At 41.8% G+C, this 14,244-nt stretch overlaps 1 protein-coding gene across 1 annotated transcript in view; it reads right to left on the reverse strand.

The window, feature by feature from the left end:
• The window catches only part of zranb3 (zinc finger, RAN-binding domain containing 3), a 70,879-nt gene that overhangs the window by 26,740 nt on the left and 29,895 nt on the right, over nucleotides 1-14,244 (reverse strand). Inside the window, exons 7-10 of the mRNA XM_026947798.3 lie at nucleotides 12,459-12,593; nucleotides 7,338-7,457; nucleotides 3,473-3,592; nucleotides 2,078-2,257 (exon numbers count right to left, since the gene is read on the reverse strand). Coding sequence (XP_026803599.3) covers nucleotides 2,078-2,257; nucleotides 3,473-3,592; nucleotides 7,338-7,457; nucleotides 12,459-12,593 — 555 coding nt within the window. The remainder of the gene's footprint in view (nucleotides 1-2,077; nucleotides 2,258-3,472; nucleotides 3,593-7,337; nucleotides 7,458-12,458; nucleotides 12,594-14,244) is intronic.

A 14,244-nucleotide genomic window follows, 5' to 3' on the forward strand; every position in this document is an offset into this window, starting at 1 on the left:
TTACCTACATTACTCACTGCTGCTGTACAGCTGTGCTGTGTTTGACCGTAGGTTAAAGTTAGTACATAACTAGTGGTCTGCTGATCTCCTGGGATTTTCACACACAACAGTCTCTAGAATTTACATGAAATGGTACAAAAACAATCCAGTGAGCAGCAGTTCTCTGTGCAGAAATGGCTCGTTGATGAGAGGGGACAGAGGAGAATGAATGGACAGTCTGGTTTCAGCTCACGGGAACGCTACGCTAACTCAAATAGCCACTCTTTACAACCGCGGTGAGCAGAAAAGCATCTCAGAATGCACAAAACAGTCGATGATTGTATAACGAGCATGATTTTGTGCATCACTAACACACATATGGTCTAATAATTTGCATGTAGGTTGTGATACGTCCGAGGCCATAGACCTAACTCATATTTATTCATACGTAACACTCCCTGAATTATTTTTTTTATGAAACTACTAAGCACATCTTTAATACTAAACTTGGCACTATACTGACAAATTTGGCCAATCTTATATACTGTAAATGGATTAAGTCCTCCAAGAGGAGTTACGTACTGAGTTCAGACGCACTTCAACACTCAAAGACTCAGCGATATGATATGCTTGAATTGGATTCTAGCTCGCTTGTAATTCGCTTTGGATAAAAGCTTCGGCCAGATGAGTAGGTGTAAATGTAAATTCTGTGCTTGCTGCTGCTACGTAACGGTCTGGTAAAGTGTCTTACAGGAATGCATAATCACTTTTAAACCTTTGGCTGTCTGATATCTCAGTAGATTTAAGTGGGATCTTGCATAAAGTAGACTGTAATTATACCTTCAGACAAGATTAGCGAAAATGCTTCTAAACAGTGCCATCAGGTGGAACCGCAAACATGGGACAGGGTTTTAACTTTTATTAACATTGTTTATAATGCTAATTATATCTATGGCTACATCTTGGGTATTTTAGAGCACATTTACAATTCAAATGAGACGGGAACATCGTAGGACTGGGCGTTATGACAATATAATATTGATATTATAAATTGTCACAATATACATTTTTAAGATATTGTGGATATCAGGATATCTTTTTATGATATTTAATGATTTTTTTTTTTAAATAAGTACAAACTGAAACTGAAGTTGAAGTTGTACTTAATCTTAAAAACTGTAAAATGTTAAAATTTTTTTAGTTTTCCTTTTTCTTTTTTCAGTGCTAAATACTTATTTATTTATAGTATTTACACTGTGTGCGTATTTATTTTAATATATTTAAAATAACTGTTAAATATTTAAAAAAAAAAAAGAATTTTCTAGACATTATATAAAGTTTTCTTTAAATAAAAATAATAAAATGCAACACAATTGTTAGCAGTGTGTTAGCAAACCTTTATATTGTGTTACGTCCCATATCATGTATCATAGAAATGACTTGGAGGATTGTGAGATGATATTTTTTTTTTAAACATTGCCTACTCCTAGGACATCCGTTGTTAAGAAGAGAACAGGACATGAGGGTTAAACCGAAGTCTGTCCACTTGGCAGCCATCTTGGCAAAGCTTTAGGGAGTTATTTCCATTCACACAAGACTAGACTTGTATGTACAAGAAACAGGGTGAGAGCCATAATCCCTAAATGGATTAACAAAACAAACACAGGTTTCAAACACGGATTTAAAATCTGACAAAAGTCGTGCAAGTAATTTGTGGTCTTTGGCACAAAAAATGTGTGTTTCCCTGTAATAAGTGGAGAAAAGGCTGGATGACACAAACCTTCTGTATGGGTGTTTCTAAGGTGACGGTCGTTGTCAGCCCAGAAAGTATGTGCACTACATAGGGCAAAATATAATTGTATCTATCCTCTATTTAGTGCACGTGGCAAATAGAAAGCCAATATAACTTTTTCTTTACATAAGTCAAAATACAGTCAGAACTGTCGCAAAGATATCAGGGAGCTGTATCTACGTATCTCTGTAATAGTTGATTGGTTACTTTTATTGAATATAGCTGCCGTGTTGAGCGTTACACGCTATCCCGTTCATACTGCGATGTCTGAACTGTCTCGACTCCTGGACCGCGTCACTGACCCACCTTCCTGTTCAGCATGGCCCACATGACCATATCGAACGTGCCCTTGGCGATGAGGTAGTGAATGTGCACGGATGAGGTCTGGCCGATGCGGTGTGCTCGGTCCTCCGCCTGCTTCACGTGACCCGGGTTCCAGTAGAGCTCGGCGAACACCACGTGAGACGCCGCAGTCAGGGTCAGACCCTGAGAAACACACGCGCACACACACACACACGTTAGCTCTTTTAACATCTTATCAGAATCGATTTGAACAAATTGAGTGCAGATTGCAAGTTGCACGTGTAACCTTAATAGAGTATGTAACATCATGTTATAGCACCATTATCGAGTTAAATGTAAGATTCTCGACGTGAACAGTTAACTACCGACTTTATGCAGAACATGAAAGGCGCAATAGTGGCGTGATGCGAGTTCCAGTGTGGATCTGATCCAAATTTACACCATGTGCAATAGTACTGTACTGATCCTCTGCACTACCACGTGCTCATGCGCTCATCTCTGTGTCTCAGCAGCTGCACAATTCATCATTACCTTCCTGCTTTTACAGTTCTACAGCTGCAGCGCTGGTGCATTATTCAAATGCTGCACGCTGTAGGTTTGTCAATCCGTGTGAATACTGGCACACGTGAACTGCCCTTATTAATCCATTACCACCTATAAAAGATTAATCATTAACAAGATCATGCTACAGATATCAACAGACTCAGCTTAGCCTGAGGAAGTGGATGATGTGCTGAACAAATGATCACTAGCTACATTCTGCAGAGAACTGGGACGACTTTACAGTCTGTTTTACAGCCATTTTACAGAAACTGTTACATATTTAAACAACAGCCTGCAGCCATGTCTGTGTGTAAACTGTACTTGCAGTCCCTTCATAATAGCACATTCATACAAAAAAAAAAACAACATAAATATTACAAGCAAGTCTTGTTAGAACAGATTCTGTGTGTTCTAGCGTTTGAGATGTTTTTTTTTTTTTTTTTTTTAAATGGATGAACACTAGCCAGACGTAAATTCCAGCTTTCAGGACAGAGCCATTATCCTTTACCCTTATAGTGCAGTGATTGTTTCTATGTGTCTGGGTCATTTATTCATTAAGTCGAGCCTCAGTGAACACGTAGGAGTGTGAAGACACAGTGTTGAAGCACTTTCTTCTGGAATAAAAACACTTAGTCACAACAACACATGACGCACAAAGCCTTCTCTAAATGCAAGAGAACTTTTATTACAGCCAGACAGTTGGGATAAAAATACGCCTCTTCTCTATAAACACATTTCATGACTAATTAGCATGAAGGTGTTTTACAGAAGATAAAACAGTGCTAATGAAGTGGGAGAGAAAAAAAAAAAATACATATGAAAAGAAAGTGTTTGTGTGGATGTGTTTGCGCGTACCTGTCCCGCCGCCTGTATGCTCAGAATAGCCACCCGTGTCTCTGGATCATTCTGGAAGCGGTGGACCAGCTGGATCCTCTCTGCGGAAGGAACGCTGCCATCGATTCGGATATAACCGGCCTGCGAGACGAAAAACATCACACTCGCACCTTTCAGCTCAAGGGCTCTGAATAACGGGGTGATGAGACTTGGCTTCTAATTTGAAACTAAATCGTGTGTTACTTAGTGTCTCTGTGTCTTATTCTGCCGGTTTACATCTGGCAATCAACAGGAAGGTCTGTGATCCTCCAGCAGTACATTCATACAACTGCAGGACTAAATTTACTATTATGGGAAATTCTGCAAACTTCTTGTCAAATTCCAGTTACGTGGAAAACCGCTGGAGCTCCACCCTGGCGCTGATGATTTTCCTATAACAGCCATTGTTTTACTCCTTTTATACCACAGTTATTTACCTGTCCCCCTCACCACCACACCCACCACAACCTGTCCCCCTCACCACCACACCCACCACACCCTGTCCCCCTCACCACCACACCCACCACAACCTGTCCCCCTCACCACCACACCCACCACAACCTGTCCCCCTCACCACCACACCCACCACAACCTGTCCCCCTCACCACCACACCCTGTCCTCCCGCCACACCCTGTCCCCCTCACCACCACACCTAACACATCCTGTCCTCCCACCACAACCTGTCCCCCTCACCACCACACCCACCACAACCTGTCCCCCTCACCACCACAACCTGTCCCCCTCACCGCCACACCCACCACAACCTGTCCCCCTCACCACCACACCCACCACAACCTGTCCCCCTCACCACTACACCCTGTCCTCCCGCCACAACTATACCCTGTCCTCCCACCACAACCTGTCCCCCTCACCACCACAACCTGTCCTCCTTCCACAACCTGTCCCCCTCACCACCACAACCTGTCCTCCTTCCACAAGCTGTCCCCCTCACCACTACACCCTGTCCTCCTGCCACAACCTGTCCCCCTCACCACCACAACCTCTCCCCCTCACCGCCACACCCACCACAACCTGTCCCCTTCACCACCACAACCTGTCCCCCTCACCACTACACCCTGTCCTCCTGCCACAAACTGTCCCCCTCACCACCACACCCTGTCCCCCTCAACACCACACCTAACACATCCTGTCCCCCCTCACCACCACACCCTGTCCTCCTACTACATCCTGTGCCCCCTCACCACTACACACTGAACTCCTACTACATCCTGTCCCCCCTCACCACCATACCCTGTCCCCCTCAACACCACACCTAACACACCCTGTCCTCCCACTTCACCCTGTCCCCCCTCACCACCACATACTGTCCTCCCACTAAACCCTGTCCCCCCTCACCACCACATACTGTCCTCACACCAAGCCCTGTCCCCCTCACCACCACAACCGACACATCCTGTCCCCCCTCACCACTACACCCTGTCCTCCCACCACACCCTGTCTCCCCACCACATTGTGCCCCTTCAACACCACACACCTGCCCCCTTACCTCCACATCCTGCCCCTTCCCAACCCAACCACATGAACAACAAGTCTGATTGTGTTTAATTACTGCAGAGAAAATGAGAAATTTGGCTTATTTCATTAACACGGTAAGTGCAATCCTATGTTGTGAAATGTATGCTCAATATGTTTAAAAAGAGGTTATACATCAACGTTACTGAAATAGTGTAATGGAGAATCGTGCATACACTGATATGCATTGTATGCTTGTGACAGAATGTTGATATTCATCATTCATTGCATGACAACGTTTTTTTCCCGCAAGACTAGGTTGCCCTTCTCCAATTCACCCTGCCACCTGACCACCAAACCCTTTCCCATTCACCACCCCATGTCCATCCCATGCCTACAACCATCACCACGTTAGGCGAATAACAGGCAGAAAAGATTTCATTCATGAAGGTAAGATACTTGTCTTGTAGATTCTTTACAGTCTTGATTGCACTCATATTTATTTTTGTAAATTGTTATTTGGCTAGTTAACATATGCAATAAATATTGCAATATGCATTTAACATGCAAAACTAAACCAATACATACATTCTAAATGTGGGATTGCTGGGGGGTGTTGGACATAAGATGGATGCTGTTTTATATACTGCATGCAAAATTACTGCAAAACTTAAATTTTTTTTTTTGCTTCATGTATCAAACACTTACAAAGTGGAAATGCCTGAAGACTTCAACAAGTGTGCTTTAACAGATGTTCTGCTATTCTAATGAACGTTTTTCTCATTCTCTTCCTCTCTCTGCCACTTCTTTGGTCAGCTGAGTGCATTCCCCCCTGCCTCATTTACGAACACTTCTTTTTTGGAAGCTTTCGTGCTAATTGGTGGTTATGAAATCTTAAAGGATAATGAGAGCGGTCACACCATGAGGTGCGATCTCACTCACACACACACACACACACACACACACATACACACACTTGCACACTTTCTCTCGCTCTCTCACACCCCTCTCACTCTGTGAGAGAAGTGGGAAAGGTTGGAGATGACGTGAAAATCAGTCTGGCTGGTGAAAGTTTGGAAGTTTTTAAAGTGTGTGAGTGCGGTGAGGAGAGCTGGGTCAACTGTGTGAGATTGTAGGGAAAGAGATACATGCAACACACGCGCACACACACACGGACACACAGAGTACTGTGCACTGGTGTCTAATACTTATTCTGCATTTACATATTATACTACAAATGTAGTAGCTCTTCTGTGTGTGTGTGTGTGTGTGTGTGTGTGTGTGTGTGTGTGTGTGTGTGTGTATATAGCCACATTCATAAATTGGGGCCAAGCTGGTGCCTTAGCAGGGACAGAAATAAAAAAAAAATCCAAGCACGAGCTCAGTGAGGAGACCTGCAGTACAATGAGCTCTCCTCACACGCTCAGCTCTCCTTTTCATCCCGTCCTCCGCTTTTACACACACACTTTTCTTACAAATTTATTAATATTTATGTCCTTTAAGCTACATTCAAATGCTTAGTATCCCATGGTCTACCTTTAGTCATTCAAAATCACAAGTCGATTAAATCATACATTTCAGAAACTAATATTTAAATGTATTAACTTTCTAATTAAATATATAAATTGACCTACAAGTGATACGACATGTCACAATTACCTGGTTTATTAATGGACTATTAAAAAGATTTAAAATAATCTAAAACAAACAAATATATATTAAAAGTTTTTCATATATATTAGAAATATATCAACATAAAATATTATTTAATATGTTATGATATTGTCTCCTTGTAGTTTTCTTTGCCTAAAAAGCAACACAACTTTTGATTTCTTCTACGATATTAAGGCAGACATTAATATTTATTATATATAGCATATTAGATATCAAAGACACTTGCATATTTAATCTAAATCTGAAGATAAGGTTATAAGGGTAAAATCTGCTCATCTGAGATCTAAAGATGCATAAAGCAGTTTCCTGATCACTTTTTTCTCATTAATTCTTTTTAAATTCAGGATAAATTGTACCGTCATTGTGTTCGAGTTGTTGCTTAGTGACTTTGATTTTCGTTGATTGCTGCCTCCACAAATATTGAAGTCCTTAATGTTGATTCTGTCGAGCAGGGTAAAATTAAAATTAATTTTAATTAAAAATGAAAATTAATAAATTAATCTGTGGCAGGGTAAAATTAAAATTAATTAGTAATTAAAGTTTGAATACAATTTTAAAGGGACAACACACACACACACACACAAAAGTGCATGCATATATATTAGAGTGGGTGTGTATCTGATTGTCAGGCTGATGAGTGGAGCAGGAGCGCGCACACACACACTCACACACACACACACACACACACACACACAGTACCTTGGCCTCAATCACAGCCTCAGTACACGCCTGCAGCATGCTGAGGTGATGTGCAAAGACCAGAAACTTCAGCTGCTCTGTCTCCAGCATCATCTTTATGTAGTCCTTCACCGCTCCTGCCTAGAGAGAGAGAGAGAGAGAGAGAGAGAGAGAGAGAGGGGTGGATATATTCAGTGATTCACATTCAGTATTCCCACTCCATCCAGGAAGCACATCTAGCACAGCTTCCTTCTTTCTCACATAGGGCTGAGGTTTACAATATTCATTCACACATTACTGGATTATTTCAGTGATAATCAGACTGCGGCATTAACCGTGATCATTAGCGAGCTGTGAGTAAAGCCGCACTTTCCAAGCGCCGTTCCACTTTTGTTATTACAGCCTAGTTTTGTCGTTTTCACATCTTTTAATTGGTATCCAAAACTGCTCCCTGTGAAGCGGCGTTAAATCTTCTCCAGTGTGTCGTGTGCGTGTGTGCGTGTGTGTAAGGCTTAGTCTTGAGATAATTGGGAGCAGATGCTGTTGGGGTAAAAATACCCATGCTTGGCTCACTCGTGCTGGCTGGGAATTCGCACTTCAGAAAAAGAGGGACACTGTCTAATGCGGCCATGATACTGCTTCATTCCATTCCTTCATTCTGTATGTGTGTGTGTGTGTGTGTCAGAAAATCAAGTGGGCCGGATATGAAAGGTGAGCAGCGAGCAAATGGCCAAGTGGAAACAAATCAATAGAAGTGATTAAATGTGATGAAGCAGAGATCACGAGGCCGGTAGGGACGATGACTTGTGACCCACATGCTCATTCACACAAGCACTTTTAAAGTAAATCATCTACTGGGATGTGTCCATATCCATGTTAATAGTGTGTATAAGTGTAATGAACTGCTTATGGCTGTTTAAAGGGTGCTAGAAACTAGCATTTAGACAATTAACCTGATTAAGAAATTTGGAAAAAAAAATTTTTATACCATTTAAACTGCATCTTTAATAGATATCAAAAGGTCAGCTGACATGAGTGTGCAGAGTAGTATCAGCGATTCTTAAAAATGAGCGCAAGGTGCCGTGAATTGTGCGCACACAAAGGTCTTTTATCGGCCATAAGAGAGAGCACTTCACTTCTGCGAGCACTGAGCACTGAGACACACGCTCTTCCCTTTGCCATTGCTCGCTTGGCTCTACAGTTCAAGGTGCAATTCTCTTTATTAAAGATAATGTTTAAACGCCAAAGCATCTTCAACATAAAACTCATCATGAAGAGATCAATGTCAGCAGCAGCCAATGTAAATAAACAGAGCTAAATAAAATGTTCCATGATGCCACCGATTGACTGAATGCTAAGTTGGTACGACGCATTCCAAAACACATACTCGTACTCGGTCTGGGAGAAAAAAATGACACTGATGCATCCCTAATTTACACCCTTGTTTGTAGTGTGTATTAATAAATACATACTGCATGCTTCATAATGGAAGCTGTGTTTCTGTAGTAGAAAAACCCAAGAGGGAAAACGGAGACTTCAGGAGACTGAAAAGGTCACTGGCCTCCTACTGCAGTGCGTTCCCATGGCAATGCCTTCAGAAGGGCTGGTTGCCATGGTGGTCATCGGGGGTTCAACAGCATGATGTCTGATTTGCTAATGTACGTAAGAAAGCATACTGTGCATGTGTTGTACAGGAGCAGGTAAACTACTTGACAGGGCCGTGTTCAGATCACGCGTTTAAGCATCTGGGACACGTCTATATCAGGGCATGGTTCACATGAACAAAGCTTCAAGAGGAGCAGAGCCTGTTCACCAGACCTTGAGTGCCTTTTTTTTTTTTTTACAAGCTAGTCTTATTTTATTAATTCAGACTCCATTTAGCTTTTGAGGAAATGGTTAGCCTAGAGGTTCACTTTTTTTTTTTTTTAAGCTGCGGTGTACTATGCGCTATATACTGTACACTTAGGGCTGTATTCAGAGTTGAGTTATGTGCACATAGTGAGGATTTAATACCAAACTTGCCCACGTGTATTCAGATTCAGTGTATTCAGGGATTTGCAGGGTGTCTGATTGAGAAAAAGACACTGCTTAGTCTTTCTCTAATCTTCACCAGTCCAGTGTTGACACACTGTAGCCTCAGATTCACGTTCTTCTTCTGAGGTGTTGTTCTGCTGTCGTGGCGCATCCACCTTAAGGATTGACGTGTTGTGCAATCTGTGCTCGCCACTGTTGTAAAGAGTGGTTATCTGAGTTACGGTAGCCTTCCTGTCAGCTCGAACCAGTCTGGTCATTCTCCTCTGACTTCTCTCACCGACAGGGCGTTTCCGCCGGCAGAACCGCCGCTCACTGGATGTTTTTTGGTTTTCCACGCCATTCTGTGTAAACTCTAGAGACTGCTGTGTGTGAAAATCCCGGGAGATCAACCGTTTCTGAAATACTCAAACAGGCACTAACAGGCATGCCACGGATAAAGTCACGGAGATTACATTTTTCCCCCGTTCCGATGGTTGATTTGAACATTAACTGAAACTCTTGACCTGTATCTGCATGATTTTATGCAATGCACTGATTGGATAACTGCATGAATGAGCAGGTGTACAGGCGTCTTTACTATTACGAATAATGTTAAAGAGGAGAGACTGTGTTTACAAGGACAAACAATGTACAAGTCAACTGAGTAAAAAAAATATATAGAACGACAGAAAACAGCTCTTCATGTTGGACTCAGATTTGGAGCCTACTGCGTACTGTATCAGGATTTTACTTGTAGCCTGAATGATTCAGCGATTCATGTGTTTTGGGACTAGGTGGTTTGAGCTAAGTGTATTCTGTGTGTGTGTGTGTGTGTGTGTGTGTGTGTGTGTCTAGGCTTTCCACTATATCTCCCCGCTAGGCACAAAGGCTCTGCTGGAGGACTAAAGAATGGGCTGCACAGCAGGGGTCACTGGCAATATGATATGCACTAGGGCTGTCTGAAGGAGGAATTTTCATAATATTTATGTATTCAAAGGCAAAATAAATCCACATTTGAATGTTTAAAATTCCTGCTCCTACTGTAGGCCTATACTAACACATTTCCTAAACTTTCTGGCTGAATTACCTTGTAGTTCGCTGCAGGAAAAGGTCTCTGAATGAATGGCAAATCTTTTTTTTTTTTTTTTTTTTTCCCCAAATATTGAAAATATATAACATTAAGAAAGACATTCCAGAAGGACTCCCACAGTCTTATCTCTCACTAAGACCATGTCCTTAGTCGCCAATCCCTCTTGTCTTCATGCTCCATCAGGTTTTCTTTTTTTCAGCATGTGTAGGTCTCAGCAATGGGAGATACGTTTTGGGATTTGGAGTCAATCACTGAATCCCATTAAAGCACCACCAACACCCGATGCGTTTCTGAATGGTTTTTTCAGATGCGGGTCTGACTTGCATCAAACACAGCAGATAGGCATCAATTTTAACTAGAGTTTTAGCCCTGTGAGATGTGAGTCTGCATGCTCTGTACAGTGGCGTGTGCGGAACGTGGGCAGTCGCCAACTTACGGATCTGCTGTGACTTATAGTCAGGTGTGAAAATGTGGGCACTACGAGCCTTTTCAATATTTTTTTGTTTGTTTTTAGCATGGCTGAATGAAATAATGGCCTTGAGTTTCACATCTTTGCATAACTTTGCCCCTGAATTTTCCTTTACTTTGTCAGCCATCTGTGCATGATTTAAAAATACGTTTAAAAAAAAAAAAAAATAGTTACTGTGCAACACTAGAGATATATTGGATTAATTCCTTTTCTGAATGTAAACTGATGCTCCATTAGGAATGCATTTTATTTTTTTTCCCTAAAGGGTACTTCCTTTTCTAAAAAGGAAACCTACTATTTTAAAGTTTGACATAATCCATTTATAGACATAGACTATTTCTGTATTTAATTATATATTTCATTATTCATTTATTTCATGCTGAGGCCTTGGTGCATGCTGTGAAATAATTAAATCTGTCAACATCATCCATCAAAACCAGTGGGCGGAATCTAACATCAGATTGGATCAACTAGACCGCACTCACGACTAATCGATAGTAGGCTAACGGCTCAAATATTTTGGAGCGTTAAAGCCTGATTTAAACCTGATTTATGCTTCCATCCGAACAGGACATGGTGAAGCGTGGCAGCTGAGAAAATTCCGCCATGGCAAAGTCTTCAAGATAGACGGCTTTCCGGTTTCCCCCGTAACAAGACAAGCTAAAAAAATAATAATATATAACTCCAAGAAAGATAACTTAGCACTAACTTGTTTTGTTTTTGACATTTCACAATATTAAATGCAGCTACTCTGCAAAAAATTACACTGGTATTAGAAAATAATCCACCATTGTTTATTATTTTTCTAAAACATCTTGGTGCTCACAGCAGAGTGTCATAGATCATCGGTCAGCTTAACAGTGACGTGGAAATGTCTTTCTTTTTTAAATCACGTAGCTTGTAACAAGTCGAAACTTTTTACTCACTCAGCAAAACAGAGAAGCACTTTAATTTTCGTAATGTAGTCTGTATGATTTTGAACTGACGAAAGAAAATAAAATGATGTTTATATAAACAGTTTAACAAGTCAGGCTTTTCTCTTTCAGGTCAGCGCAGTGGAGCTGTGACGTTCAGAATCAGTGTTTAGAGATTAGTTGGTAGCTACATTTCTAAACGAGGTTTCCCATTCAAGTCGAAATCGTAATTGATTGAGTCAAATTCAAAAGCCTTGAATCATGCCTTCAAATCAATGTTTCCCATTAGACGATGCAGTTCTGTATAATCTTCCTCAGCAAGCACTAAACACAGAAGCACTCTCGTCCTAGTCATAGAGCTGCCATCTCATTTAAATGGACTCCAATAAAGCTAAATAAAATGTTCAAATGTTCATTCATTAATAAAACATGCTTATGATAGAATTTTCATATCTTAAGAAAACCACAATTTTCACCTTCTGAGGTTACTGCAATATTAACACCGAGTATAAGGCTACTGCTGATGTTCTTTCTCTCTGTGGTAGTGTAAAATTATAGGCTCATATCAATGTCCAATGCATTTAAACTCAAAATCTTCTACATAATTAAAAAAAAAAAAGAGGGATTTGACACTGATAGAGAACCTTATATAATACCTTAGCTATTGCAGTCTGCTTGTACATCTGTGTGATGAGACCCATCACTTCTGTAAACGGGTTCTCATTCTCTGACTCGCCAGAACCCAGAGAGCGCATTAAACTCTCCCACTTCTCCAGACTGGAGCTGGATTCCTGAAAACAGAGAGAGAGAGAGAGAGAGAGAGAGAGAGAGAGCGAGAGCGAGAGCGAGAGAGAGAGATGGAGAGCGAGAGCGAGAGGTGAGTTATTCCATTGTGTCTTTTTTTTTTTTTTTTTTTTTTTTTGTTATAGGGGCCAGAAAAATTAATGAGAGAGTACAATGTGCCCTACCTTCCTCTACAGTGCACACACAGACACACAGAAAAGAAGAAAGGATCTGTGTGTGTGTGTGTGTGTTTGTGTGTGTGCGCGGAGGAGAAGGGTAGATATCCCTGATGTTCCAGAACATCAGCTCACTATCGCTAGGTCATGTGACCTGTGACAGTAGCAGGGGAATGTGGAAGCACAGGGCACCGGTGTAATAAATCACACACGCACACATACCACACTACTACTGCTGTATTTTCTGTGTAGGCGCACACACACACACACACACACACACACCCATAGCACTATTCTTGCTGTACTAACTTTACCGACACACACACGGACACACAAATCCTTACACATAGCATTACTTTTGTGGGCACATACACACACCTCTATATATTTATATGCACACGCTCACAAGTACTCCTATTGTACTACCTTTCCAGACAGACACAAACATGCACACCTACACATATCAATACTACTACTGTATTATGTTTTTGGGCACACACACACACACACACACACACACTCCTACACATACCACTATTCTTGTTGTACACCCACACATCTACATGCACACACAGACACAAACCTACTCATATCAGCACTCCTGCTGTACTCCCTTTATGAGCACACACATTTAAACACGCTCGACAGAATCGGGAATTCAGATGAGTAAAGGGGCCAAGCAGGAAAGCACGGGGTGTCATACACACACACACACACACACACACACACACATTCTCCACCTCACATATAATCAGACTGACAAAGATGCACATCGTCACATTTTCGCATCACGTCACGATGCATCGTTACACCCTGAGCTACAACAGCAGAAGACCACGTCGGGTTCCACTCCTGTCAGCCAAGACCAGGAATCTTGGGTGAGGCACAGATTTACCCAAACTCCACAGTCAGAGATTGGAAAAACATTGCCTGGTATTTTTCCCTCTAAACTCTCTCATCAACGAGGCGTTTCCGCCTGCACAACTGCCCAAGGTCAGGGAGAGCTGTTTTCGCAGACTTCCACAGACTTTATTTTATTTACCCTCTCTTGTCTGATTAGTGAGCTGACAACGTGGCTTGCTTGACAAAGCAGAATGTTTAAAGACGAATGGACAAAGACATAAACTCATCAGTGACGACTAAGTGTTCGTAACAACGTCATGTCGATCCTGTTAGTTGCTTATCCAGAACCTTTGGAAGCAAGGAATTTTATGTAACTGAATCTTTTCCAAAGTTCAGTTGAATTCCTCTGCTGTAAACCCTGGAAGATTATCTCTGTCCTCAGCTCGCATGCCTCAGTGCTCCGTGCTCACCACACTGCAGTGCTCTCATGTGTGGAAGCTTTTCTGCACGCTCGCTTCACTGCACCACTATCGCGAATACCTTTGTTTGAGCACAATTCACACACACTGGGCTCTCATATAATGACCTCGCTCGCTGATACTGCTCTGTGCGCTCAGGTCTGCGCTACTCTGGTCTGCAT

The sequence above is a fragment of the Pangasianodon hypophthalmus genome, chromosome 25 (genome assembly GCF_027358585.1).
Source record: "Pangasianodon hypophthalmus isolate fPanHyp1 chromosome 25, fPanHyp1.pri, whole genome shotgun sequence".
Classification (NCBI taxonomy): domain Eukaryota; kingdom Metazoa; phylum Chordata; class Actinopteri; order Siluriformes; family Pangasiidae; genus Pangasianodon; species Pangasianodon hypophthalmus.